Genomic DNA, 22,988 nt, shown 5'->3' with positions numbered 1-22,988 from the left:
CGCCACACGGGTGCGACGCATCTATCCGAGGCAGACCCAACCTCCACAGCGCATCCCTAAATAGGCCGCGGCTAAGAAAGGCCTTCTTTGAAGGCGCTGGAGCTAGTGTCTAAACCCTCCGAGAGGGCACAGGTTCGATTCCTCCCATGTCGAAACTTTGTGAGGACAAACGCGGCATAGCTGACCGGCTCAGCGCCAATCCAAGCCAATTCCTTCGGGAACGCCTAATAGAATCGCCAAGGCTTCGGCACAGGCCTCCCCGGGACCCATTCACTACTAGTGGGGGGTACTGCACTTGGCGCGTCGGGCAGATCAAATAATGGTCTAAAGCTAGACGTTAAAACCGGGAAGTGAAGCTTGTGGAGGCTCTTCCCCACCTTTACCTTTATCCCCCATGGCAGTGGCACGCCCAGGCAGTGGCATGTTGCTTAGATTTGACATGTTGCGCCCAATCCCCTTTTGAACACAGGACCCCCCTTTTTGCCAGTGAATGATTTGCCCGACTCCCCCAATTTGAGCAAAAGACAGAAGTCAGAAGAGAGAGAGAGAGAGGAGAGAGGAGAGAGGAAGGAAGGGGTAGATGAGAACAAACAGGTTTGGTCGTCCCAACCATCACGCTGCGCCGGGCGATTCTCTCTCCCTGGCGCTGGATGCCATCAGGCGGGCCGCGGCTAGGACCCCATCTACCTGCCGACGAAAGCCGTCCACCTGCCGATCGCGGGCGGCCAACGCAGCATCATGCTGCGCCTGCAGGCGGTGGTGCTGCGCCTCGGCGGCGCGCTTGCTGTCCTCTGCCACCCGCTGCCATCCTGCCTCCCGCCGCTTGGCCGCTTCCTCCGCCTCCACCATCCGCCGCTCCAGCGCCGCATACTCTGCCGCACTGGGCGTCCAGGGCAGCCCCGCCCTGGCGCTGCGCAGATCCTGCTGCAGCCTGTCCACATTGCCCCTCAAGTCTCCTGCGGCCTGCTGCGCCTTCTCCACCTGCGGCCGCCACTCGGCTGCCGCCGCCTCCTGCCCTGCCTGCCTCGCCTGCTCCAGCAGCCCTGCCTGCTCCTGCTGCAAGCACCGCAGCTCCGCCGCGTGCTGCGCGTCCCTGCTTGCCGCCTGCTGAGCAGCCTCCTCTTGCGCTTGCTGGAGAGACGCAAGCACAGCTTCGGTGATTTTCAAGCGCTCCACCTGCTGCCGCAGCTCTTGCACCGCCTTCTCCTCTGCGGCCAGCTGCTGCCGCAGGGCAGGCAACTGCTTGACCTGCGCCTGCAGGCTGTCGTTGGCGGCGGTCACCTCTGCCACGGCCTGCTGCAGTGCAGCCAGCTCGCCAGCTGTTGCCAGCTGCTGCTCGGCCGCCTCGTTCAGCTGCTCGTCAGCCAGCGCAGCACGGCGGGCCAGCGCCGCCAGCTCAGCATCCTTTCTAACCGCCTCGCTCTCCAGCCGCCGAATGCGCTGCTCCTTCTGCTGCAGCTGGGTGGTTGCCGCCTGCAGCGCCTCCTGCTGGGCTGCTGATGCCCTGCCTGCAGGGCGGCTGGTGCCGCCAGTGGGCCGTCCTGCTGGCTGTGCATCGCTGGCAACGCCCCTGCTGCTGCTGCCTCCTCCTGCAGGTGCTGAGTCTGGCTTGCGGCCGTGCGCTTTGGCCTCCTGCAGCATGCAGGGGTTCTTGGTCAGCCACGGAGGCAGCAACAGGCAGCACAGGTGGCGTGAAGTCGAGCAGGCACCTCCGCTAGCCTACCTTCAGGCGGCTCTCCAGGATGCGCACTTTCCTGGCAGCAGCCTCTTGTGCCCGCTCCAGCTGTGCCTCCAGCTCTTTGACACGCGCAGCGCCAGAGCGGCTGGCAGCCCTACACACAGTTCCAGCAGGATTTCAGGCATGCCTCGCAGGCACCGGCATGCCGTCGGCTGCTAGCCTGTGGGTGCATGCGCACTGCTCCTCTTACTTGATGCCCTCCTGCACCCTCAGCTTCTCGTGCTCCTGCCGCAAGCTCCTCAGCTGGCGCTGGTGCTGCTCCTCCTTCAGCCTGAGTGCGCTCTGCAGGCGCGCCACCTTGCTCTGCAACTCATTCACCGAAGAGTCGCCCCTCCTGCTGCCGGCCCCGACGGCAGCCTCCTGGGCGGCGCCCGCCTGCTCTGCCAGCCGCATGTGCAGGCTGTGCACTGCTTGGCGCAGCGAGGCATTTTCGGCCTCCAGCCGCTGCACAGCGGCCTGCAGGGAACCTGCAGCCAGGCTCAGGCTGCTGCTCTCATCAGCTGTGCTGGAACCCTGGCTCAGCAGCTGCTGCTCCATCTGCGCTATGACCTGCGCCTGCTGCCGCACGAGGCCATCGCTCTCAGCAAGCTGCCGCCACGCTTCTTGCTGCTGGAGGCTGTCGGCCTGCAAACGCGCAGCCCAATTAACTCCTTGGGCAAGCATGGGGCCTCAAACATGGCCTGTAGGGAAGGCTGGGAAGCATGCATAGCAGAGCCTGCTCCCCACTGCCCCAATGCCCACCTGCAGCTCTCGGACCATCTGCTGCGCCTTCTCCCGCTGCAGCCCCAGATGCTCCGTCTGCTGCAGCAGCTCCCGTTCGCGCTCCGCCGCCGCTGCCCGTGCGCCATCCAGCTCTGCCTGCAGGCGCAGCAGCTCCTGCAGCCGGGCCGCGTCCACGGCAGGCGTGCCGGGGGGCTGGCGCTCACGCTCCTGCTGCGCCTGCGCCAGCCGCTGCTGAAGCTCCGCCATCTGTGCCCCCGCCTCTGCCGCCGCGCGCTGCGACTCTGCTGCCTGCTGCTTCATGCGGGCCACGGCCAGCTCATTCTCGGCCTGGAAAGCACGGATCAGCAGATCCTGGTCGGCCAGCTGCCGCCGCAGCGCCTCCTGTTCCTGGGCGCTCAGCGTGACCTGCTGTGAGCCTGCATGGGGTGGGGGGGAGCTAGTCAGCAGGGCAATGGTCAAGTGATGGGAGCCACCCAACACCTTTGCACACATGGCCAACACTTACGTGGCATGCATGTGTGGTCATGTGGCAGGCGAGCTGTCCCCACCTGTCAGCAGCCTTCTGCTCAGGACGTCGGCGCCGGCGCCGCCATCGACCGCCGCCTGCTGCAGCTCGCGGCGCAGCGCCGCCATCTGCTCCTCGTACTGCTCCCCCAGCTCCCGCCGCTGCTGCTCCGCTTCTGTGCGCTGCTGGGCCAGGCGGTGCTCCAGCCACCGCTTGGCCTCCACCTCTGCCAGCAACCTGGCCTCCAGCACCTCCAACTGCTGCTGCAGGATCGCGCCTCGGCTACCTCCCGCTGTGCCTGTGCGGGCGGTGCCGGCAGAGGAGCCGCCGCCGCCGTGGTTGAGCAGGTGTTGGGTGGGGGTGGCAAAGCTGTCCTCGGCTACGACGGGCAGCGCTGCTGCGCCGCCTGCCTCAGCGGGGCTGTCTGTCAGCAGGCACTCTGGGGTCGTGCTGCTTGCAGCAATGCTGACATCTGATACGCAGCCTGCTGCAGCACTGCCCAGGGAGCAGGAATCGCCTGCCGCGCTGCTGACGGGGGAGCGGCGGTCGGCGCCCCACACAAAGGAACGGCGGCGCTGGCGTGTGGGCGAGTGCCTCTCTCCGTCAATGCTAGCGGTGCTGGCAGATGGTGGCGAGTCTGCCTCCCCCTCTGAATGTCCTGCCCCGCACTGCTTGCTGCTGAACCCGACATGGATGCTTGCCTGCTCCCCCAGCAGGCCGCAAACCTTGCCCAGTTGCAGCTGCTCTGAGCTCGGGCTATCTATCTGCGCTGATGCGGGAATAAGGTAGTCCGAGGCACGAAAGTCGGAGGTAAACACCACGCGGGACAGGCCGGGGGAGCCCACTCTGCCTTTTGCGGGTGTCAACTGCATGGTAGAACTGAGCAAACGTTCGGAAGGCAGCAGGGCTATCCCGGCTGATTGGCGGGGGGAGCGTTGACCGCCAGGTGGCGCCGCCGCCTGCTGCCGTTTGCTACCCTCATGGACAAACACTTGCCGGGCCGGGTGGGCCCACCCTGTGCGCCTGAGCATCATGTGTCGTTCACATTTGTGAATATCAGCATACGCGCAATCAGATCAGACAGGCGGAGAAAATGGGACCCTCAAAGCGCGCATCGGCAACGGCCGCACGAGCTCGGGAAAACGGTGCAGGAAGGTGCACAGTCAATTCTTATACAATCTTCATGAGCATGAAGGCAAATGAAAGATGGTCCATCATGCTTGGACAAACATTGGGTTGGTAATCAGATCAATCATGGATGGCAGGGTTCGCTCCGCTCGTTGTATTTTGGTGGGCGCCCGAATCTCTCGAGGGGACAATCGAGGGTGCAATCGCTCCATGCTCAAACATTGATGCCATATTCATGAAACCAATTTGTTCTGTCCGAATCACTGGCCTGTAGGCACGGCGTGGGGCCGAGGGTTATGCGCAGGCAGACTGCCCGCCACCCTGGCTGCTTCCTCAACACCGCAGCAGGACACAGGAGTGCAGTTCTGGTGCCGACCGCATGTGCCAGGCACCCACCAGCGCCCAAAAGATGTCTGTGCGGGTGATGATACCCACACACTTGCCCTCGTCGTCCACCACGGGCAGGCGGTGGATCTTGTGCTGCAGGCAAAAGGGCACCATGCAGGCCCAGTCAGCAGCTCCACCCCGCAAAGAGACGAACATCCAGCCAGAGTTCCGCTTACGTCGATCATGCTGTGCGCGGCGGCGGACGCTCTGTCGGTGGCCTTCATCGCGATGGGCTGAGCAGACATGACGTCCTGGACCACGCTGCCACCTTTCTGCAGGTCCTTCCTGGAAAGCACGCCCACCAACTGTGCAAGGGGAGGAGAAAAAGCGCAGCTGGAGGGCGAGGCCGCCGCCGCTCGCTACCTGCTGCTGCGCAGGTAGAGCATGCTGCGCTGCGTGCTGCCACCCGCTACCTGCTGCTGCGCAGATAGAGCATGCTGTGCTGCGACGGAGAGCAAGCTGCGCTGCGTGCTGCTGCCGGCCGGCATGCAAGCAGGTGCACCTTGCCAGCGGCATCCACCACGGGCAGCCCCTCGATGCCCTTCAGCCGCGCCTCCACATCCTTGAGCGGCGTGTCGGGCGATGCGGTGATCACGTTGACCTGCGGGGCAGATATCTGAGGCTTTCAGCCATTCGGCACGGCACAGATCACACGGGCGGTGAGAGGCGGTGAAGAGCGGAGCGGAGCGCCAAGCGCACCTGCATCAGCTGGCCCAGCCGCTTGGCCTTGCTGTGGTGTGGCCCTTCGTCATGACTGAAGTGTCTCAATATGTCGTCAGAGCTGGCCAGCGAAGTGACCACCTCAAGTAGCTCGCCGCCGAAATCTACAGAAGAGCTCAGCCCGCGCACCGGAGGCAGCATCCGAGCTGGCCTCAGCGCCGACATGCGCCGAGCGCCAGGACTCGGTGAAGGGTGAAGGGTGAAGTTTTGGAACGCCGACACCAACATGCTGGGGACTCCAGCTTTTAGGGGCTTGCAGGGACGATGGAACCTCAGGATTGAATGATGTTGCTGCCAACCGATGTCGCAGCGTACGGAAGCGGAGATCTGAGGGCTATCGCCAGGCGGGCGGCGGCGAAGCGTACAGGGCGCAAGCGCCACGAGGGACTGCGACCTTGCACCCTTTAAGAGCATCTCAGCGACAACCATGCAACCAGCAGCGCCTCAGTGGTGTTACAGGAAAAAAATGGCACAGGTCCATGATACTGGCCAGGTTGAATCGGGCAGTCTTCTCGTCGTGCGTTGTTTGCAGGCTCGAAATCGCAAACCAATGGGCAGCTGGTGAAAATAGCGAAGAAGATCGCATGATGCATCAGTTTTCATGAGATTATATAAAGAAACGCCCCACCCACTTTGCTCGGCTGTCGGCGCCAGCCCGACGCCAGCCGGCGGGCCATGTTCCATTGCTCTGAAAAAAATGTGGTGCCACGCTTGGGCACGAAGAAATGGCGCAATCATCGGGGCTTGTGGGGCCGCACACGTGGCGGGGCACAAACCGCCGCAACGGCATGCATGCCCAGGTTGAGGCACGCGCTCGCTCACACATCCAGGCCGTGCTCAGTCAGCAGCGTGTCGCCCTCCTGGTCAGTCTGGGTCTGCAGGCAGCACAGCCAGCAGTCAGCACTCATCACTTGCCCACCAAAGGGTCAGGACCGCCGGAGCAGCGCTCCAGCCCCTGGCCGCCGCCGCCACCGCCGCCTGCTCACCAGTGCCCAGAAGATGTCGGAGCGGGTGACGATGCCCACGCACGTGTTGTCGTCGTCCACCACCGGCACGCGGTGGAACTTGTGCTGCAGGCACGGCACGCAGCGGGGTAGGCGGACGCCGTGAGGTGCGCACGAATGCGCTTGCACATGTGTGTGGCTGGTGAGCCCCGCACACGCTGATGATGGACTCCCTGCCTCCCCACCTCCCCTGCCCCTCCCCGCACCTTGATCATGATCTCGGCAGCATCCGCCACCTTGCCAGAGGCCTTGAGGGAGACGGGTGTGGACGACATGATGTCCTGCACCAGGGCCCCGCCCTTGGCCAGATCCTTGCGCGACACCACGCCCACCAGCTGCAGGCAGGCGGCAGCAGGCCCACACAGAAGCGCGGGAGGCAGGCGTGAGCATCTCTGGCATGGGAGCTCGAAGTGAGGGGGCAGGGGGCGGCATGGCGAGCAGGTGTGGGAGGGAGGGCGAGTGAGGTGTGTTGGCGGGCTTGGCGGTAGCGCACCTTGTTGTCGCCATCCACCACGGGCATCCCCTCAATGGAGGGTGGGCCGTCGAGCAGCGCCGTCACCTCGGCCAGGCTCGCCCCGGGGCTGGTCACCACAAGGTTGGTCTGCAGCAGCGGCGGCGGCGCCGGAGGGAGGGCCAGCGGCAGCGGCGTGAGGGCTCGGCTGCAGGCGGCTTGGCTCCTGCGCCAGCTGCGCGGCCTCGCAGGGCTGCCGCACCCCAAGCACCCTGCACAGCGCTGCACCTGCATCACGTCATGCAGCCGGGTGTTGCGGGTCTCGTGCTGGTGGTTGTACCAGGCCAGCACATCGTCCTGGCTGCCCAGCGACTCCACCGCCTCCCACTCGCCCGACTCCACAGCACTCTCGCCGTCAACCACGTTGCTACAGGCAGGCAGGACGGCAGGGCAGATTGTGAGCCCTTGGAACCAAACAGGGCAGGGAGCCCAATCGTCTGCCAGCCACTCCAGAAGTTCCCAAAGCAGCAGCCTGGGGCAGGTGTGGGTGCCCAGGCTCATGCCAGCCACCTGCCAGGGCAGGCAGGGCACAGAACACTGTGGGCGCTCACAGCGGCAGCGGGAGGCCGCAGCCGCCACCCCCTGAGCACCTGCGGGGGTTCGCGGCGGGCAGCACGCGGGCCCTGCGCGGACCAGTCTTGGTGGCCCCAGCGCGGGCAAGCGCCGGCTTGGCGACAAAGCAGGAGATTGACGCCGCCATCATCTTGCCAAGTCTTGGTGTAGCCGCTCGAGGGAGGTCGCCACTGACGCTGCCAGGCAAAGGTATGCGCTTTCAGGCGATGGGGCTGCAGATAGGCTTGGGTTGGAGGAAAACCCTGGTGAGCTGGCGGCGGCAGATTTTGGCGGGCTAGGGCTTGCAGCTGTGCCGCCGATCAAGTGCCTGGGCCTGTCGCAAATGCCTGTTGCTTCTGTACCCTCTGCCCCGCATTGAGTTACACTTGGCACACATGGCATGCGCTGCCCGTATGGCAGAAGCGGAGCCTCAGGTGCCACAGGCCCGCTCACTGCTGCCGCAGCAGGCTGCCAACGGCATGCTCCAGCACGGTGGGCGGGCGCATGGAGGAGACCCAGTCGGACAGATGGGTGGGCAGCAGGCCCATGCCATTGATCTTCCACACCGCAAACAGGATGCCCAGGCTGTGCACCAGGCAGAAGGTGATGCGCGGCACCACAGTGTTGAGCTCGCCCTCTGGGTCTGCCGGGAACGCGTCCTTAGACTTGAGGATGGCTGCAGCAGGCACACGGAAGAGAAAACAGGTCGAGGCGAGATGGCAGCACGGCAGGCGTGCAGGGTGGCGCCTGCTGGCAGGACAAGCAGCGGCAGGTCGGTTCACAGCAAGCAGGGCTGCAAATCATGGCGCCAGCGAGCCCTCGCGGAGCTGCGCCACGCCACGCCAACAACCGCTAGCCCCAAGCTGAAGCTTCCCTCTCCGACCCGCTGCACCGGCAGGCCCAGCCCAGGCCCAGCCCAGCGCCATCCGCCCAGCGCACCCGACAGCGGCTGGTAGATGCCCGACAGGGTGGTCATGATGGAGAAGAGGTGCAGGGTGGAGCCCGACATCCACATCATGAAGCACAGCATGGCCACCTGCTTCAGGGGGGCAAATGCCTGCGCCTGCAGCGCCTCCTGCCGCTTCGTCAGCGGCAGCTTAGCGCGGCCGCCGCCGCTGCCGTCGCCCTGCAGGTGTGCGGGCAGTGAAGGAGACGGGTGAGTAGGCAGCGGGGACGGGGCGCTGCTGTACTGCTGTGTGGCTGCGCAGGTACCAGCAAGACGAGTCACAGGAGCTGCCTGCAGGCAGCAGACCGGGCAACGGGAGGCGGCGCACCTGCTCCCGCGCGGCGGCAGGGTCATAGCCCGGAGGGTCAGCTATTCGGGCCCCGCTCGGGCTGTCGAACTGCACTGTCAGCTTCCTAAACTCTGCCATGGGAGCAGAGGCACGAGACAGGACGGTGGAGTGCACAGAACTCGCGCGATCACACAACTCCTCCAGCGGCTGTGCAGATTGGCCGCTACAAGCTGCCGGGACGCAAAGCAATGAGCAAGGGAGCGGCAGACAAGGCGCTCCCCAATGAACTGCTCCAGACCTTCCTCCCTGACCGCCCTTGTTCAACCCATGCAGCGTGAATCGCTCATCGCCAAGTGATTGCGCTGCAATCGATTCCCATCCACAGCAGAAACGCAGGATTGAGTCGGCAGGCCAGCCTCGCCGCACCTGCCCTGCTTTGGCCTGTCTGCTGCTAACAGCAACGCCCAGGGCTCAGGGACACGTCCGGCTGACTAGCGATAGCAGCGCAGCTTCCGCCGTTCCCACCATGTCCGCCGGCCTGCCGCCGCCCGACTACACCGTCAGTGAAGCCGGCGAGCGGATCATCGCCCAGAGCAAGCGCCCCGATGGCACCGTCCGCAAGGAGCGGCGCGTGAGAGCTGGCTACGTGCCCCAGGACGAGCAGCAGGTCTACGTGAGCCGGGGCGCAGCGGTGAGTGCAAGGGGACCGGGTGTGCCACCAGCCGCCCGCAGCCCACCGTCCAATTCGGCAGCCTGAAGCCGGAAGCAGTTGCCAGTTTTGTCGCTCGGCTCAAGTCTGCATCCTCTTCACTGCAGTTTCGGCAAAGCGTGCCCAAGTGCCCAGGCTTTGACGATTCCAGTGCAGGTGGGCTCACCCGGCAGCTGATGCATGCTGCCATTCTTGAAAGGCCTGCAACAGGAGCCTCGTCCAGCGCCAGATGCCCCTGCTGCTGCCTTACCATCATCACCATGCGCATGCGCGCCGCCTGTGGCTGTGCCGCAGCCGCAGCGCCCGCCAAGCCCAAGACCAAGTCTGCTGCCAAGAACGCAAAGCGCAAGGAGAAGAAGCTGGCGGAACAGGGCACAGTGGCCGCTGGCAGTGCCGGCGACGCCGCAGCCGCGGCGGTGCAGAGCTTGAGCCTGGGCGACGGCGGCAGCAGTGGCGCGGCCCAGGTCGCCGCTCCAGCAGCGGATCCAGCTGCAGCGGAGGAGCCCAGCGTGGAGAAGCAGATTCGCAACCTGAAGAAGAAGATGCGGCAGGCAGAAGCCCTGGCAGAAAAGCAGGCAGCCGGGCAGGCGCTGACAGCAGAGGAGGGAGCCAAGCTGGGCAAGCTGGCGGGGTGGCAGGAGGAGCTGCGGCAGCTGGAGGCGCTGCTCTGACGGGATGCTGGATGCACTGGGCCGTCTCCTAGTCGTGCCTCTTTCGCTTTGGCAGTCACCCTCGCCCTGCTGCTGCATAATGCCGAGGTTTTCCGTCCATTGGGTTGCCTTATTGGTAGCACAGATAGCAGAAGTTTGTGGGAGAGGAGCTGGAAATTTGCTAATAGCAGCTGGCATCATTGCAGAGCGCAGATGCGCAGCAGAACGCAGGAGCTGTGCGCGATGTGGAGCCGGATGACACAGCTGGCTGCAGTATGCTGCCCGCAGCGAGGCGAGGCGACAGAGGGGTGGTCAGGCCAGCGCCATGAGGCCGGGGTCCAGCGGCGCGCCCGCGCAGTTGGAGTTGTCCACACTGCTGAGCTCCCACGGCTTGATGCCCGCCGCATCCAGGGCCACCTCGATGCGCTGCCTCGCCGCCTGCAGCACCACAGCCAGGGGCCAATGGCGGGCGGGAGAGTGGGCGCCGCGCATCAGGAGCGGGGTGCGAGCCGCGGCGTGCCAGGCACACACGTGTGGCATTGGTTGCAGCTGGTTGCCGCGGGCACAACGGTACGGGCTGGCCGGCTGGCTGCGAGGGAGGATCGCACCTGCGAGGCCGGCCAGTCGCCGCTCTTGGAGGCCAGGATGGCGCCGCTGTAGCTCAGCCCCGCCCGCGAGGCTGCCCCGCTGTAGTAGAACACACACCTGCAGCGGGGCCAGAGGCAGCAGCAGCGATGATGAGCAGCCAGAAGGGGCGGGGGCGGCAGCTGCCGGACGCGCGCATGCACCGCGAAGAGCGGCGGCGTAAGGATGATGTGCCGCAGGCAGGGGCGTGTGTGGCAGCACCCGATGCCTCACCAGTCCAGTGCCTCGTCGCACTCTAGTATGCGCCAGTACTCGTTGCTGGTGACCCCATTGTCCAGCACCTGCAGGACGGGAGGAAAGACGGCCGCCAGGGGTGGAAAGAAGGCGCACGGCCAAGGCCCAAGGTCCCTTCTTGCACCTTCACCCCGGCTGCAATTGGCAGCGCAGCCCACACAACATGATCACAGCGCCAGGCAGGCCCCAGGGCGTACCGAGAAACGGAAGGTGCCTGGCTTCTGATCCCGCTTGACGCGGTAGTGGCGGCGGCGCCACACCGTACGCCCATCCACCGTCTTGACCTGCCCCAGGGAAGGCGGGGTGTCAGGGATGGGGTGAATGTGGATGGAAAGCACGCCAGCCTGTGCAACATCCGAGCCTGCACAGGTGTTTTGGGCAGCTGAGCAGCGCAGGTCCGCACCTGGAATGCTGGGTCATACCACATGCCTCCCCGGCCTTTGCCTCTGTAGAAAAGCTGAAATTGACACGGAAAGAAGTCGTAGGCAGCGTTTTTGCTGCAGTGAAGGCAGAAACAGCAGGGCGGCAGTCAGGCGCCCAGCGCAGCCAGCAGGGTGGCAGTCGGGCGCCCAGCGCAGCCAGGCAGCCTGGCGTGTATGGCCCCCGGCAGCTGCCCGCCTCACCCAGCAAACACGCGCCAGGAGAAGGGCTTGGTGTCGCCTTGCCGCTGCTTGTCCAGGGAGGTGGAGGGGTCTCCATCCTGCAGGTGGGCCACCCACAAGGGCGGTGCGTTGCTGCCGCCTCGCGCGGAAACCCAGTTGCAAGCACCGCCCACAACAAGCCAGCTGTCCACCAGCCCGGCCCTGTGACACCCACCAGCCAGCCGATGAAGATGTCCTCCGCCAGCTCATGTGTCAGCGGCTGGCCGGCCCAGGAGGTCATGGGGGCAGGGTCGGGAACCTGCAGGCGGGGCAGGTGAATGCCGCGAGGTGTGGGCCTCACGAGCAGGCAGCGCAATTGTGCTGCACTGCAGTACATGACACTGCTGACGGGCTTTCCATCTGCATTTCGAATTGAGCCGAAGTTGCACGGCCATGCTGCGCATCTCACCATGGGGATGTCTGCCGAGAGGCCAAAGCAATTCTGCAGCAGGCAGCATGTGAGCGTCGCTTGTTGGGGGTCTGGCCTCCTGCCTCGGCCTCCAGACCCACCCCCGTCTTGGAGCAGTCTGCAAAAACACTCGCAATCACACATGCTGTGCCACGCAACGTACATGCTTCTGGATGATGCATAAGCTGAACTCTTCCAGCAGCCGGCTCTCGTAGGATGTGATGCACCGGTAGCTGCACACCTGCAGGGCGGCAGAGGGATGACAGAGCAGGTCGCAGCATGTCCCAGCCGCGCAAGCCAGACAGCTGCAGCGCCCTCCTGGGCCGCCCCTGACCACCAGCACCACACCATCCCTCCTGCGCTCCCTCCTGCCTGGTCGTTGAATTCGCAGCCCTGCAGGCAGTCCAGCGCCGTCTTGCAGGTCGCGTCGGTCACGCAGCGGAAGATCTGGCCGCCGCACTTGCCTAGCATGCACTGCAGGCAGGAGTGGGGCGGCAGGGGTGGGGTGGGGCACGGCATCGGAGACTGCGGGGCCATGCTGGGCTGTCTCAGGCTGTTGTGCGAGGGCGAGTATGGCGCTGCCAGGTGCCTATGACACAGCGCCGACCCCTCCTGCCAGGGTCCTTGCTCACAAGGCATGCCATAGCCAAAGCCCTCACCTTGAGCTCCTCCACACCGGCATTCTTCTGCTTGAAGCTCATGGCCACCGCCGGCACCTCCTTGATGTACGAGTTGGCCAGTACCTGCGGTACAGCGGTACACACATTGCTGCAGAGGGAGAAAGCGGCTGCCGGTCCAGCCCGCAGACAGCCATGCTGCACACCCGCCCAGCGCACGTGCCACCCGAGCACAGCCCTGCATGCCCACACAGCCAGCCGCAGCCTTTCCACCCCTGCCCAGCCGCTGCTGCTGGAGGCCGCACCAGGAAGATGAAGAGGAAGTCGTCGGAGGAGGTGCGCTGGTACAGCTCAGCCACGGTGTGGGCCACCTGCTCATCCGCCGCCGCCTGCTTGTCCGGGAACAGGCGGCGCAGCAGGCCCGCCACGCCGGCGGCGTCCCCGCCACTGCTCAGGGCGCGCCCGTCCAGCCGCGCCGCGCGCTGCAGCGCCTGCGCCGAGCCCAGCGCGACGGCGGTGGGCACGGCGGCCAGCAGCGACGCCAGGGCTGCGGCGGCTGCCTCGTCGGCGACGCCAATGGCCACAGCCGCCTGGCTGCTCTTCAGGTCAGCCAGCAGCGTGGCCTGGCTGTCATCTGCTGCTGATGCCAGCGGGGCGGAGTCGTGGAGCAGCAGGTGGAAGGCAGGATCCGTCCAGGCTAGCCGCTGCGCCGTGTGCTCCAACACCTCACGCCAGCTCGCCCCAAACGGGCTCTGCTGCTGCAGCGGCGCGATCACCGACAGGCGCACGCTGCCCGGCGCCGGGATGCCTGCAACCAGAGTGGTGGCGGCGGCTGCAGCAGAGACAATGGCGCTGCGGCTGCTGGGGCTGCTGAAAGCAGCGGGGCCCGCCGACACGCGTGCCGTGCCGCCCGGCCCGCCGCCGCCCCTGCCCACTAGCACGCCGGCCAGGCACACCGCCGATAGCAGCGCCACATGCAGCAGCACTCCAGCACGGCGCTGCCGAGGTGGGTGCTCGACTGGTGTGACGTGACGCCAGCCGCCCAGCCAGGCGGTGGGCCGGCCTGCGCCTGGTGCGGCCACCGCAGGCGGCCGCTGCTGTGCTCGCTCTCTGCCCCACCCGGCTGCAGCCGGCGGGATCGCGCGACCCCCATTCCTGCGGCGCTTTGCGTGGGGCGAGGCCCTGGCTGCAGTGGGGAGAGGGCGAGAGCGGGAGCGGGGGGTGGGCACTGGGCGGCCCGTTTCCACCTGCCTCCCTCGCCCCAAGCCCAGCATCGCGATCGGAGCACGGATGTGTCGGATGTGTGCACGGTTTGGATGTGTCGGAGTGGTCTCCCCGACTCGACGCCCCATGCAGCACAGCACGCAGCAGGACCTGCCAGCCCCCGGGTATAAACAGAGCCCCAAGCGGCCTACGAGCGCCATCACATGCACATTTCACCTCCTCTGAGTGCTGCCAGGCGCCCCCCGGCCGCTCCCACTCCATACACCCTACTTCAACGCCTGTGCCTCCCCCACCCAGCCCCCAACGCGGTCAAGCAGCCAGGCAGCTTGCTGGGCTGCTCCTCGAGGTGTCCCAAACCTAGGCGTGGGTTTCAGACCGCTCAGGCCTCCCCCGGCAGCCCGCAGCAGCCCCAAACATGGCGGCCAGGCAGGCCCCCTCCAGGCGGCCCCAGCGCGCCACCGCCGGCGGATTTGGCGGCCCCAGCAAATATACCACCGAATTCCTGAACGGCAACGGCCTTGGCTACGAGTTGAGCGACGATCAGGTGGGTGCTTCCCGGGTGGCGCCCGCAACGTGGACTGGCTGGCCTCCCGCCCCAGGGCCCCTGAAGGCCCCCAACCAGCTGGCGGTGGGCTACAGAGCCACAGCAGCGCGACGGAGGCGCCCCCCACCCCGCACAGCCCTCCTGAGCCTGGGCGCCTGAAAACATGACCCTCCCGGCTCCCCTCCTGCAGTACGCACAGAACCAGCTGCCCGCCGCTCGTGTGGACCTCGCCAAACTAAGTGAGAGTGCTGCACTAGCAAGCTGCCGCCGGCTGCTGACTCAAGGTTGGCATGGCCGGGCTGGGGCCATGCGGCCCATGCAGCCTGCTTCCGGCCTCCTGGTGCTGGTTGCAAGGCGTGGGGCTGGCAAGCGGGGCGGTTCGTCAGTGTCCGCAACTCACCCTCCACCCTGGCTTTCGGCGGCGAGGGGCGGCGAGAGTGCTGCATCGGCCGCAGCCGCACCCCTGAAGCCCACCCGGCACCATTAGCACGCTCCCAGCCATGCACCAGTGGTGACACAAGCTCATGCCGCAGCCGCTGACCGCCGCCTGGTGCTCCCCACCCGCCCGCTTGCCCCGGCGCCGCAGAGGTCCAGACGCTGCGCAAGTACACCAAGCAGTATGAGGTGCAGGGCGTGCACCCCACCAGCAGCAAGGAGGACATCACGCGGGCGGTGACGGAGCACTGGAACTCAGTTGTGCGTGCAGCTGGCTGCTGCACAGTCGCGGCCCCCGCCTTGGTAGCCTTGCACAAGCGCGGGTGCAGGTTGCCGACCCGCCCACCTTGCCCCCCGCCTTCATTCCGTGCCTGCAGCAAATCACGGAGGAGGCGGTGCTGCAGAATCTGCTCAAGGTGCGAGGCCGGCACTGATGCTCAGCTGGCGGCGCTCCCCGATTGCCCTGGCGCACCCCGCGACCACGGCAACCACGCCTCCTTGGGCACAGCAGCAGCCGGCATGCCCAGCCACTTGCACAACTGCCTGCTGCTGGCCCTGGGCTGACTTAGACTGGGACCAACACACCTAGACTTCATGCTGACTCTCTTGCTGCCCTTGTTGCTGGCCACTCACGAGCTCCTTTCTTTTCAGCACACCTCACATCACTTGCCTTTTTTCCCTTCTCGCTCCTGACGCATCTGATTCTGTTTCTGTGCCGGCATCCTTTGATGCGGCACCCACCTGTTTTGCCTGCATGGCCCGCTGGCGGTAATTGTGCCGCCACGAGGTCGGCCTGTCGCAGCCACCTCGGGCGCCCAAACATGTGAGAGCCCCTCACAACGCTCTCCGGTTGCGCAGCCAGAGCTGGAGTGGAAAGTTCCAGCAGGGGATGCATTGACTCAAAGACAGGCCTGAGGTGCACCATGAGTGCTCCCGCCTTGCTGCGCATGCCGTGCCCCGCCACCTGGGCGCCGCCTGCCACACCCTTATCCCTGCCCTCGCCATCCCACCTCCGCCCCACAGCCCGGCCGTCTCATTCCTCTTTGTACTTAGTGCCCTTGCTTTGGTGATTTCCACACGTTTGAGATTGGGAGCAGCTTGCCGTGCATGGCGGGCTGTGGGCTGCTCTGCGCGTCCCATTGGCGCCTGCAGCGGCCCAGCTGCCGGTCTGGAGCGGGTCAACCCAGCCGCACCTGGCGGCCGAATCCACTCTGCGCCCGAGGGCCCCAGGACGCGGCAGGAGCGTTGGCATGGCACTTCAGCGGGTTGGCGCTGAGCACGGGCGGGGGCGTGACCTGCAGCGGCTCAGCCCGTGCGCTCGCTGGTGTCGGTGGCGGCGCTGGGGGCGCCCACAGCGGCAGCAGCAGCCCAAACGCGGAGCTGGAGGGCAGCCTCGACCATGTGGTCAACAACTGCGTGCCACTCCCAAGTATGGCCCTGCCAACAGCAGCGGCAGGGCCCTGCACAGCTGCCACCGGCGGGCTCGACACGGGTGACGACCTGTACAGCTTTGGAGGCGGCAACACCCAGGCCAGCCAGGATGAGATCGACCAGTACGTGCAGCACGTGGTGGAGCACGAGATCGAAAGCATCAACCAGGCGGTGCACGCAGCATTCGAGCAGGAGCTGGAGCAGGTCAACCAGACGGTGCAGGACGCCGTGGAGACGGCGCTCCTGGACTGCAGCTTTGACATCAAGGCCAACGTGCGCCCCCGCCGCCTGCTCTGCTTTCCTGCTGCTGTTTCCGCGTGCACAGGCCACAGCCAGCAGTGCAGGTGCTGGCCCAATGCCCGCCTGCCCGCCTGCCTGCTCTGCATCCGGCGTTTTCCTTGTTGGCGGCCGCCAGCTGTGCGCTGTGCCTTGGCTGACGCGCACGATCCCCCCTGCCGCCCTGCCCTGCAGTTCAACACCATGATTGCTCTCACTGGAGTCATCCTGTACTGGCGCGGCATCTGGTGAGCATCTGCTGGCGCTCCCCGCTGGCTGCCACTCGTGTCACAGTATGTCCTGCGCAGCTCTTCACTCTCATGCGCCTCACCACCTCGCCGCAGGAACCTGTTTGACGGCTGGCTGGGCACAGAGAACCTGGCTGCCAACGTCCTGAGCGTGGTCATTGGGGTCAGCGTGATGCTGCTGTTCCGCATCTTCAAGCTGCCGCTGGCAGAGTTCTGGTAGCTCCTTGAGGCAGTGGTTGCTTCCCTGCCGCGCATGCTGCTGGCCGCATGGAGGCCACACCTGCGGCACGCCTGGCCCATGGCGTGCCTGCATGCTCTTGTGCCTGGCCACAGGCGTGCATGCATGCGCCTGAGGCTGGCTCTATGAGCCAGCCGCCTTGTTGTAGTTTAGCGTGTAGAGCCGGCCCATGATAGCACCCGCGGCCCGCCTACATACCCCCCTTGCGCACTTCGGCGTAGTGTGTCCCCTTGGAACCCTTCACGCGTCCCTCACCTAGCACTTTGACAACACCTATCGGCTCCGTGCCCCCTCCCCTTCCCGTCAACTCTGTACACCTACTGTCCCCGAGAAATGCCATTTTCAGACCCCTCACGCATTCCGCAGGCATGATGCCAGCACGCATAGCTGACCTGGGCACGCTCGCACATGAGTCGAGTGATCGGCAGTGTGCCCTCAACCTGTTCCCGCCGATTTTGTGCCCCCACCGCGCACTTCTCTTCACTGTTTTACCATTGGGCTTGCTCATTTTTCTGGGGTTTCATGTGTTGAATCTTGTAACTAAGTATTTTGGGACAGGCGGGACAGATAAGAATGGCGTGCTAGCTATGAGGCCTGCGGTCAGCCGCCCGGCAGGCCCTCTACCAGCGGCAGGTTAAAGATTCGGATTATGCACATGATGATCAGGCCCACCACCATGCTGCCGATGTTGCTGGCCAGGTCGGTGCCAAATAGCGAGTCCCAGGAGTTCCACACGCCGCGCCAGAACAGGATGACCTGCAAGCGGGTGGGGCAGCACGTTGGCAACCCAATGCAGCCATCAACAAGCGCAGGTGGCAGCGGCGTGCTGCAGTGGCCCATGCAGGCGGGTACTGGCACGTGACTGCAGCTCCTCTGCTGCTCTAGCTGCTTCACACAGCCTCACTGCTCTGCTGCTGGCGGATGCGGATGCTCCGCCCCACCGACTCACCCCTGTGACGGCCACCAGCGTGTAGAAGTTGGCGCGCACATCAAACTGGACATTCTCCTCTATAGCCTGCTGCACCGCGTCGTGAACAGCCTCCTGAACTGCTTCCTGCACACAACAAACACAACAAGAGACTGCGCTTGGCGCGAACGGCAAATCAGCCATGGCCTAGAGCTAGACACAGGGAGGCCTACGGAGGTTCATTCCCCACCTCTACCTTCGCATTACCTGGACTGCCTCGGCCACAGCCTCGGCTACCGCGCCGGCCACCACCTCTACCTCCAGCTCCCGAACATCACCCTCCGCTTCAACATCCTTGAGCACCAGCCCGCCATGCTGCTCCGCCTCCTCCTGCACCGCACTCCGTTTGAATAGCCAGTGAGCATCTGCATGGTTGAGTCCATGCACATGGCCAGGCAGAGCCGCATGCATGGACTGGCAGGCAGGCAAGCAAGGCCAGATGGGCAGCGCCCACCTGGGGCATGGAGGAGCCAGCCCGCTTGAGGCGGATGGAGCCGCCGTGGGTAGCACTCATGCGCGGTGTGCGGCGCCCCTCCTCGCCATCAGACAGCGCTCGGTTTGGCGACAGGCAGCGGCTGCAGGGCGTGTCGGCGCCGCCGCTGCCGCCGCCGCCGCCGCCTCCTAGCAAGGGCGCCTCAACATCGTGCTCCAGGCTGCTCCTCCGCATCCAGACTGCCCCCTTTCCCCGCCAGAGGAGGCTGCTACGCTGCCAATGTCTCAGTCACATGTGCGGAGTGATCGGAACCCAAAACACCGACTCCTTGCCACCGACAACGAGCTCGATTGCCCCAAGTGTCCGAAGCCCATCTGTGGCTGCGGCGCGTCCATGAAGTCCAGCTGGCGGGAATGCGCACCACGGCGCACATGGTGACATGAGCCTTGGCTCAAGCTTCGGTCTTTACCACATTTCCCTCTTCTTCTGGCCTGTAACAGCCACAAACCAACCAGTCACTGCACTTTCCTGGCTCCTATACCTGCCAACATGCCTGCCGCGGCGGCGGTGAACGCTGTGGTGGCGATAGACGTTCCCTACGACGCCCACACGTTGGAGGAGGATGGAGTCCTGGGGGAGACCCCGCCAGAAGTGTGTGTGCGCTTCTCGGCCATTTGCTGCTGGGTGCCCAGCACCCCGGCGCCCTCAACGACGCTGTCAGCGGCCGGCCTGAAGCGTATGGCGGGCCTCAAGTCTGCCAGCGGCCAGCAGAGCAAGGAGGAAATGCGACAGGTGGGCTGGCTGGCTGGTCCGTACCCCTGGACTCGGCGGCGGCTGACCAAGTCCGGCACGATACCTCCAGCCCCGGCGGCAGTTGCTGGCCATTGCATCATCCTTCTACCTTCCCCATTACATCAGCGGAATCTGCATGCAACTCGCCCTGCATGCCCAGCGCCCCTGAGCAGCCCCGCATCCGCCGGCGGGCCTGCCCGACCCGTCCCCCCCCCGCACGTCCCCGCACTGCCGCCACCAGCTCCTCCTGCTCCTGCCGTGCAGGTGCTGTTCAACATCAGCGGAGCTTGCGAGCCAGGGGAGATGCTGGCCCTCATGGGCCCCTCTGGTGGCGGCAAGGTGGGCCGTGGCGCCGCCTGCGTGGCGCCCCACGTGCCGTACTGATTGCGTCCTGCTGGTGTCCTGTGGCGTGGCGCCTGTGCGACACACAAACGACTCAGCTCTCGGCTGGTGTTTCAGACGGCCGGTCGTTGCAAGCTGACATGCAGCTGCTGAAGTGCCCTTGCTGGCCAGGCCACTGACTGGTATCCTGGCCTGTCCCGCCCCCTGTGCTGTGCTGTGCCTGCAGACCACGCTGCTCTCAATCCTAGGCGGCCGTGCGCCCAAGCTCACAAAGCAAGACGGGCGTGCAACCTTCAACGGCAGCAAGCTGAACAAGCGCGTGAAGCGGCAGATCGGCTTTGTGCTGCAGGCAAGCGGCCGGTGTGGCTTTTGGGACCGCACCAGCTGCCTGAGCGGGCACAAAGTGAGCGGGCACAAAGATTCATACCACACACTATGCCACCCTACACCCCTTGTGTTTGCCTTCTCTGCTGCAGGACGATCTGCTGTACTCCACACTGACGGTGCAAGAGACGCTGGTGAGTGGGGGCCGGCCCGCTGGCCAGCCCAGCAGCCGCACATGGCGCCCCTCTGCAGCCAGCCATACGCCGCGCATCTGGCCTGGGGCCGCCACCACTAATGGTTGGGCGGCCCCCTTGCCCTCCACCCCTGCCTGGCACGCCTCCCTGACCGCCTGCAGTACTTTGCCGCCATGCTGCGCCTGCCCAAGCACAAGACCAAGGCGCAAAAGGTGGATGCTGACTGCGAGGACTGCCGCCGCCGCTGCTGGTGCTGCCTCTTGGGGCACTATCACTCCCATGCCGTGTCCGGCCCTGCTGTTGACCGACTGTTCCTCCTTGCTTTCTTCCTCCTCCCTGCCTGCCCGCCCGCCTTTCCTCCCCGGCAGCTGGAGCGAGTGGATGCTGTGATCAAGGCGCTTGGCCTGGGGCGGTGCCGGGACACCATCATCGGCGACCACATGCGGCGAGGCGTGTCGGGTGCGCGCCGTGCGACAGAGTGCTCCCAGCCGCCAGCTGTGCGCAGCGGTCGAGGCATCGAGCTCCCCTGCCCGCCGCTGCGGCTCGTGTCGGCGGGCACCAGGCCAGCGGGGCGCAGGCGGCTGGCCAGCCGTCGCTGGCGTGCAGCATCCTTCACACCCCCGTGCTTGACCCTCTGCCTGCAGGCGGCGAGCGCAAGCGTGTGTCTGTGGGACACGAGCTGCTCATCAACCCCGCCATCCTGCTGCTGGATGAGCCCACGAGCGGCCTGGACAGCAGCGCAGGTGCATGCATGCCCCGCCCGCAGCCTCCCCCGCCGCCGCCACGCCGCGCTGCATGTTGCACCATGCGTGCCCAGCCTCTCGCCGGCACTCATGCGCGCCAAACTGGAGCGCGGGCCCCGGCTCCCGCCCTCCAACGCAGCCTGCCGCTGCCCCTGGGCCCAGCCAGCCAGCCCCCGTATGTCCCCATGCAAATTCGCCTCGCACCGCTCCAACTCCTCCACCCTCCCGCTACCGCAGCCCGCAAGATGGTGGAGCTGCTTCGCAAGCTGGCCTCCAGCGGGCGCGCCGTCATCACCACCATCCACCAGCCCTCCTCCAACATCTACCGCCAGCTGGACTCGGTGCTGCTGCTGAGCCAGGTGGGGGGCCTGGGGCGGGGCAGCCGCAGGCTGGCCGGCTGGGGAAGCTGGCACAGCTGGTCACTGCAAGACCCCGCAACCGGTTTCCTATTCTGTGCACGGGCGGGGTACCGGCAGAGCATGGCAGTGACTGTGTTGCGTGGGTCGCCTGTTGCGCCTGGCCACCTGTGCTGCAGGGGCACCCCATCTTTTACGGCAAGGGCGCCGAGGCGGCTGCTTGGTTTGACCGGCTTGGCTTTGCCTGCCCCTACGGCGTCAACATCGCTGACTGGATACTGGACCTTGCCAGCGGGGAGGTCAGCGGCAAGCAGAAGTGAGTGTGTGTGTTGTTGGTGGTGGTGGGGTGGCCGGGCCTGGCGGCGAGCAGGCTGCTGCTGCGCCGGCGCTCGCCCCCGGCACGGCTGCCGAGTGGCTGAGCAGGAGCAGCGCGTTTTGGCTGACTCTCCCTTTCCTCCCTGCCCCCCGTCTGCCGGCGGCGCCGCAGGACTGGTGAGGAGGCGCGGCAGCACCTGATCACTGTGTCTGAGCAGTATCTCGAGCAGCAGCCCGAGGGGTACATGGGAGGCGACATCGCCGTGCCCGCCGCGCTGGGCATGGCCGCCGGCAACGGCGGCGCCGGCGCCAGCGGCAGCGCGCCCAGCACCAGCCGCAGCAGCAGCAGCCGCAGCAGCAGCGGCGGCGACGTGGAGGCGCCCTCGCTCGTAGAGGTGCGGCTGCGCCCCGCGGCCTCGGCCAGCGTGCAGCTGGCACGGGCCAACAGCAGCAAGGTGGCGGGCGTGGACCGCAGCGCGACGGGGCTGGCGGCGTCGGCGCCGGGCGCCAGCCGCTGGGGAGCCTCCTACTGGACACAGGTGGGCGCCAGCCAGCCTCTCCCGCCCTGCCACCGCAGCGCCGGCCTGCCTGCTCGCCCCGCCCGCAAGCTCCAGCACGCTGCCATGCCTCGGGCCCCGCCAGCCTCCCCGACGTCCTCCCACCCCACACCCACTCACCACCCTCCCACATGCTCGCCCACCCACCCACCCTCCCATCCCATCCTGGTGCCTCCTGCGTGCCCCCCACACACACCCGCAGTTTACCACTCTGTTCATCCGCGCGGTGCGCGTGCGGCGCTTTGAGACGCTGAGCCAGCAGGACCTGGCGCAGTTCCTCTGCGTGGCCGCCGTGTGCGGCATGATCTGGTGGCAGGTGGGGCACAGCGACACGGTGTACGGCGCGCAGAACACGACGGGGCTGCTGTTCTTCGAAGGTGAGCGCCGCGGCCGTCTCAGCAGTGCATGCATGGGCATTGCGCGCATGGGAGGTACAGGGGACCGCTGCGCTTGTGTGGGTGGCTCTGCCAGAAGTGCTGGGCATGCCGTGCTGACCCTGCCGAGCTGCCTGCCTCCCTCCCTGCCTGCCGCCTCCGACATGCAGCGCTGTTCCTGGCCTTCCGCACAATGTTCCAAGGTGGGCAGGCCGGCCTGCACATGCTCAGCCTGTTTAGTTGCGCGCCAGCTGCGCTGCCGCATGCAAATCAACCCAGCTAACTGACTTGCACCTCCCACCTCCCGCCTCCCCCCTGCACGTGGACCAAGTGCAGCGCTGTTCACCTGGCCAAACGGTGAGCCTCCCTGTCTGCCTGCATTGCTACGCTGCCGCCTTTGTGTTTGCCCGCCGCTCCTAACACCGTGCCCCACCAGTAGCCTGACATCCTGCGCGGGCCTGCCCTGCCTGCCCGCTCGCCTCCCCCCTGCTACAGAGCAGAAGATGATGCTGAAGGAGCGCGCGTCTGGCATGTACCGCCTCTCCGCTTTCTACCTGGCCCGCTCCGCCTCAGACATCCCCTCAGACCTCACCATACCCTCCGTCTTCATCGCCATCATCTGTGAGGCCTCACATCGGGCTGCTGCAGGCCCGCCCGCGGCATGGCAGACCCGTGGGGCGGCCTGCTGGGTTCCCTGAGCTGCTCTGCGCCTCCGGACAGCTGTGGAACCACAGCCGTCGCCACGCCGCGCTCTCCCGACCTGCGCCCCGCGCCTCGCCGACACCTC

General features: G+C 66.0%; 9 protein-coding genes across 9 annotated transcripts in view; 4 read left to right on the top strand and 5 right to left on the bottom strand.

Moving 5' to 3' along the window:
- Positions 1-612: 612 nt before the first annotated feature.
- On the bottom strand, positions 613-5,342 carry CHLNCDRAFT_137521 (hypothetical protein; the record flags this gene model as incomplete). Its single annotated transcript, XM_005845064.1, has 9 exons — positions 613-1,632; positions 1,724-1,832; positions 1,929-2,362; positions 2,480-2,877; positions 3,010-3,832; positions 4,491-4,574; positions 4,658-4,786; positions 4,984-5,082; positions 5,181-5,342. The coding sequence occupies 9 exons, from the start codon at positions 5,340-5,342 to the stop codon at positions 613-615; spliced, it is 3,258 nt and encodes a 1,085-aa protein (XP_005845126.1).
- Positions 5,343-5,640: 298 nt separating this feature from the next.
- Positions 5,641-7,487, bottom strand: CHLNCDRAFT_59753 (hypothetical protein). The gene is made up of 6 exons (XM_005845063.1): positions 7,307-7,487; positions 6,945-7,083; positions 6,699-6,806; positions 6,412-6,540; positions 6,188-6,271; positions 5,641-6,076 (listed from the first exon to the last, which is right to left on the bottom strand). The coding sequence occupies exons 1-6, from the start codon at positions 7,417-7,419 to the stop codon at positions 6,020-6,022; spliced, it is 630 nt and encodes a 209-aa protein (XP_005845125.1). The 5' UTR covers positions 7,420-7,487; the 3' UTR covers positions 5,641-6,019.
- Positions 7,488-7,717: 230 nt separating this feature from the next.
- CHLNCDRAFT_137519 (hypothetical protein) lies at positions 7,718-8,641 on the bottom strand (the record flags this gene model as incomplete). The annotated part of the gene is made up of 3 exons (XM_005845062.1): positions 7,718-7,944; positions 8,208-8,394; positions 8,543-8,641. 3 exons carry the CDS (start codon positions 8,639-8,641, stop codon positions 7,718-7,720), a joined length of 513 nt encoding a protein of 170 aa, XP_005845124.1.
- Positions 8,642-9,029: 388 nt separating this feature from the next.
- On the top strand, positions 9,030-9,883 carry CHLNCDRAFT_137518 (hypothetical protein; the record flags this gene model as incomplete). Its single annotated transcript, XM_005845178.1, has 3 exons — positions 9,030-9,194; positions 9,320-9,368; positions 9,507-9,883. 3 exons carry the CDS (start codon positions 9,030-9,032, stop codon positions 9,881-9,883), a joined length of 591 nt encoding a protein of 196 aa, XP_005845240.1.
- A 291-nt stretch (positions 9,884-10,174) lies between these two features.
- CHLNCDRAFT_26298 (hypothetical protein) lies at positions 10,175-13,145 on the bottom strand (the record flags this gene model as incomplete). The annotated part of the gene is made up of 11 exons (XM_005845061.1): positions 10,175-10,300; positions 10,471-10,567; positions 10,721-10,788; positions 10,939-11,025; positions 11,145-11,238; positions 11,520-11,641; positions 11,792-11,824; positions 11,955-12,032; positions 12,140-12,265; positions 12,451-12,534; positions 12,714-13,145. Coding segments are annotated over 11 exons (1,347 nt in total), but the record flags the coding sequence as incomplete, so codon positions are not given.
- Positions 13,146-14,047: 902 nt separating this feature from the next.
- Positions 14,048-15,045, top strand: CHLNCDRAFT_137515 (expressed protein; the record flags this gene model as incomplete). Its single annotated transcript, XM_005845177.1, has 4 exons — positions 14,048-14,176; positions 14,367-14,415; positions 14,763-14,872; positions 14,989-15,045. 4 exons carry the CDS (start codon positions 14,048-14,050, stop codon positions 15,043-15,045), a joined length of 345 nt encoding a protein of 114 aa, XP_005845239.1.
- A 997-nt stretch (positions 15,046-16,042) lies between these two features.
- CHLNCDRAFT_137514 (expressed protein) lies at positions 16,043-16,786 on the top strand (the record flags this gene model as incomplete). Its single annotated transcript, XM_005845176.1, has 3 exons — positions 16,043-16,315; positions 16,514-16,566; positions 16,663-16,786. The coding sequence occupies 3 exons, from the start codon at positions 16,043-16,045 to the stop codon at positions 16,784-16,786; spliced, it is 450 nt and encodes a 149-aa protein (XP_005845238.1).
- Positions 16,787-17,404: 618 nt separating this feature from the next.
- CHLNCDRAFT_137513 (expressed protein) lies at positions 17,405-18,438 on the bottom strand (the record flags this gene model as incomplete). The annotated part of the gene is made up of 4 exons (XM_005845060.1): positions 17,405-17,560; positions 17,754-17,858; positions 17,979-18,101; positions 18,226-18,438. The coding sequence occupies 4 exons, from the start codon at positions 18,436-18,438 to the stop codon at positions 17,405-17,407; spliced, it is 597 nt and encodes a 198-aa protein (XP_005845122.1).
- Positions 18,439-18,893: 455 nt separating this feature from the next.
- CHLNCDRAFT_32365 (hypothetical protein) overlaps positions 18,894-22,988 on the top strand; it is a 5,452-nt gene continuing 1,357 nt past the window's right edge. Inside the window, exons 1-14 of the mRNA XM_005845175.1 lie at positions 18,894-18,996; positions 19,261-19,335; positions 19,565-19,687; positions 19,815-19,856; positions 20,018-20,068; positions 20,225-20,315; positions 20,501-20,599; positions 20,837-20,958; positions 21,135-21,271; positions 21,629-21,809; positions 22,030-22,204; positions 22,372-22,404; positions 22,538-22,558; positions 22,697-22,822. Of these exons, the coding sequence (XP_005845237.1) occupies positions 18,943-18,996; positions 19,261-19,335; positions 19,565-19,687; positions 19,815-19,856; positions 20,018-20,068; positions 20,225-20,315; positions 20,501-20,599; positions 20,837-20,958; positions 21,135-21,271; positions 21,629-21,809; positions 22,030-22,204; positions 22,372-22,404; positions 22,538-22,558; positions 22,697-22,822 (1,330 nt within the window). The 5' untranslated portion in view covers positions 18,894-18,942. The remainder of the gene's footprint in view (positions 18,997-19,260; positions 19,336-19,564; positions 19,688-19,814; positions 19,857-20,017; positions 20,069-20,224; positions 20,316-20,500; positions 20,600-20,836; positions 20,959-21,134; positions 21,272-21,628; positions 21,810-22,029; positions 22,205-22,371; positions 22,405-22,537; positions 22,559-22,696; positions 22,823-22,988) is intronic.

The sequence above is a fragment of the Chlorella variabilis genome, assembly GCF_000147415.1.
Source record: "Chlorella variabilis unplaced genomic scaffold CHLNCscaffold_19, whole genome shotgun sequence".
Classification (NCBI taxonomy): domain Eukaryota; kingdom Viridiplantae; phylum Chlorophyta; class Trebouxiophyceae; order Chlorellales; family Chlorellaceae; genus Chlorella; species Chlorella variabilis.
Note: the sequence above shows the minus strand (reverse complement) of the source record. Positions and strands in the feature narration are given on the sequence as shown.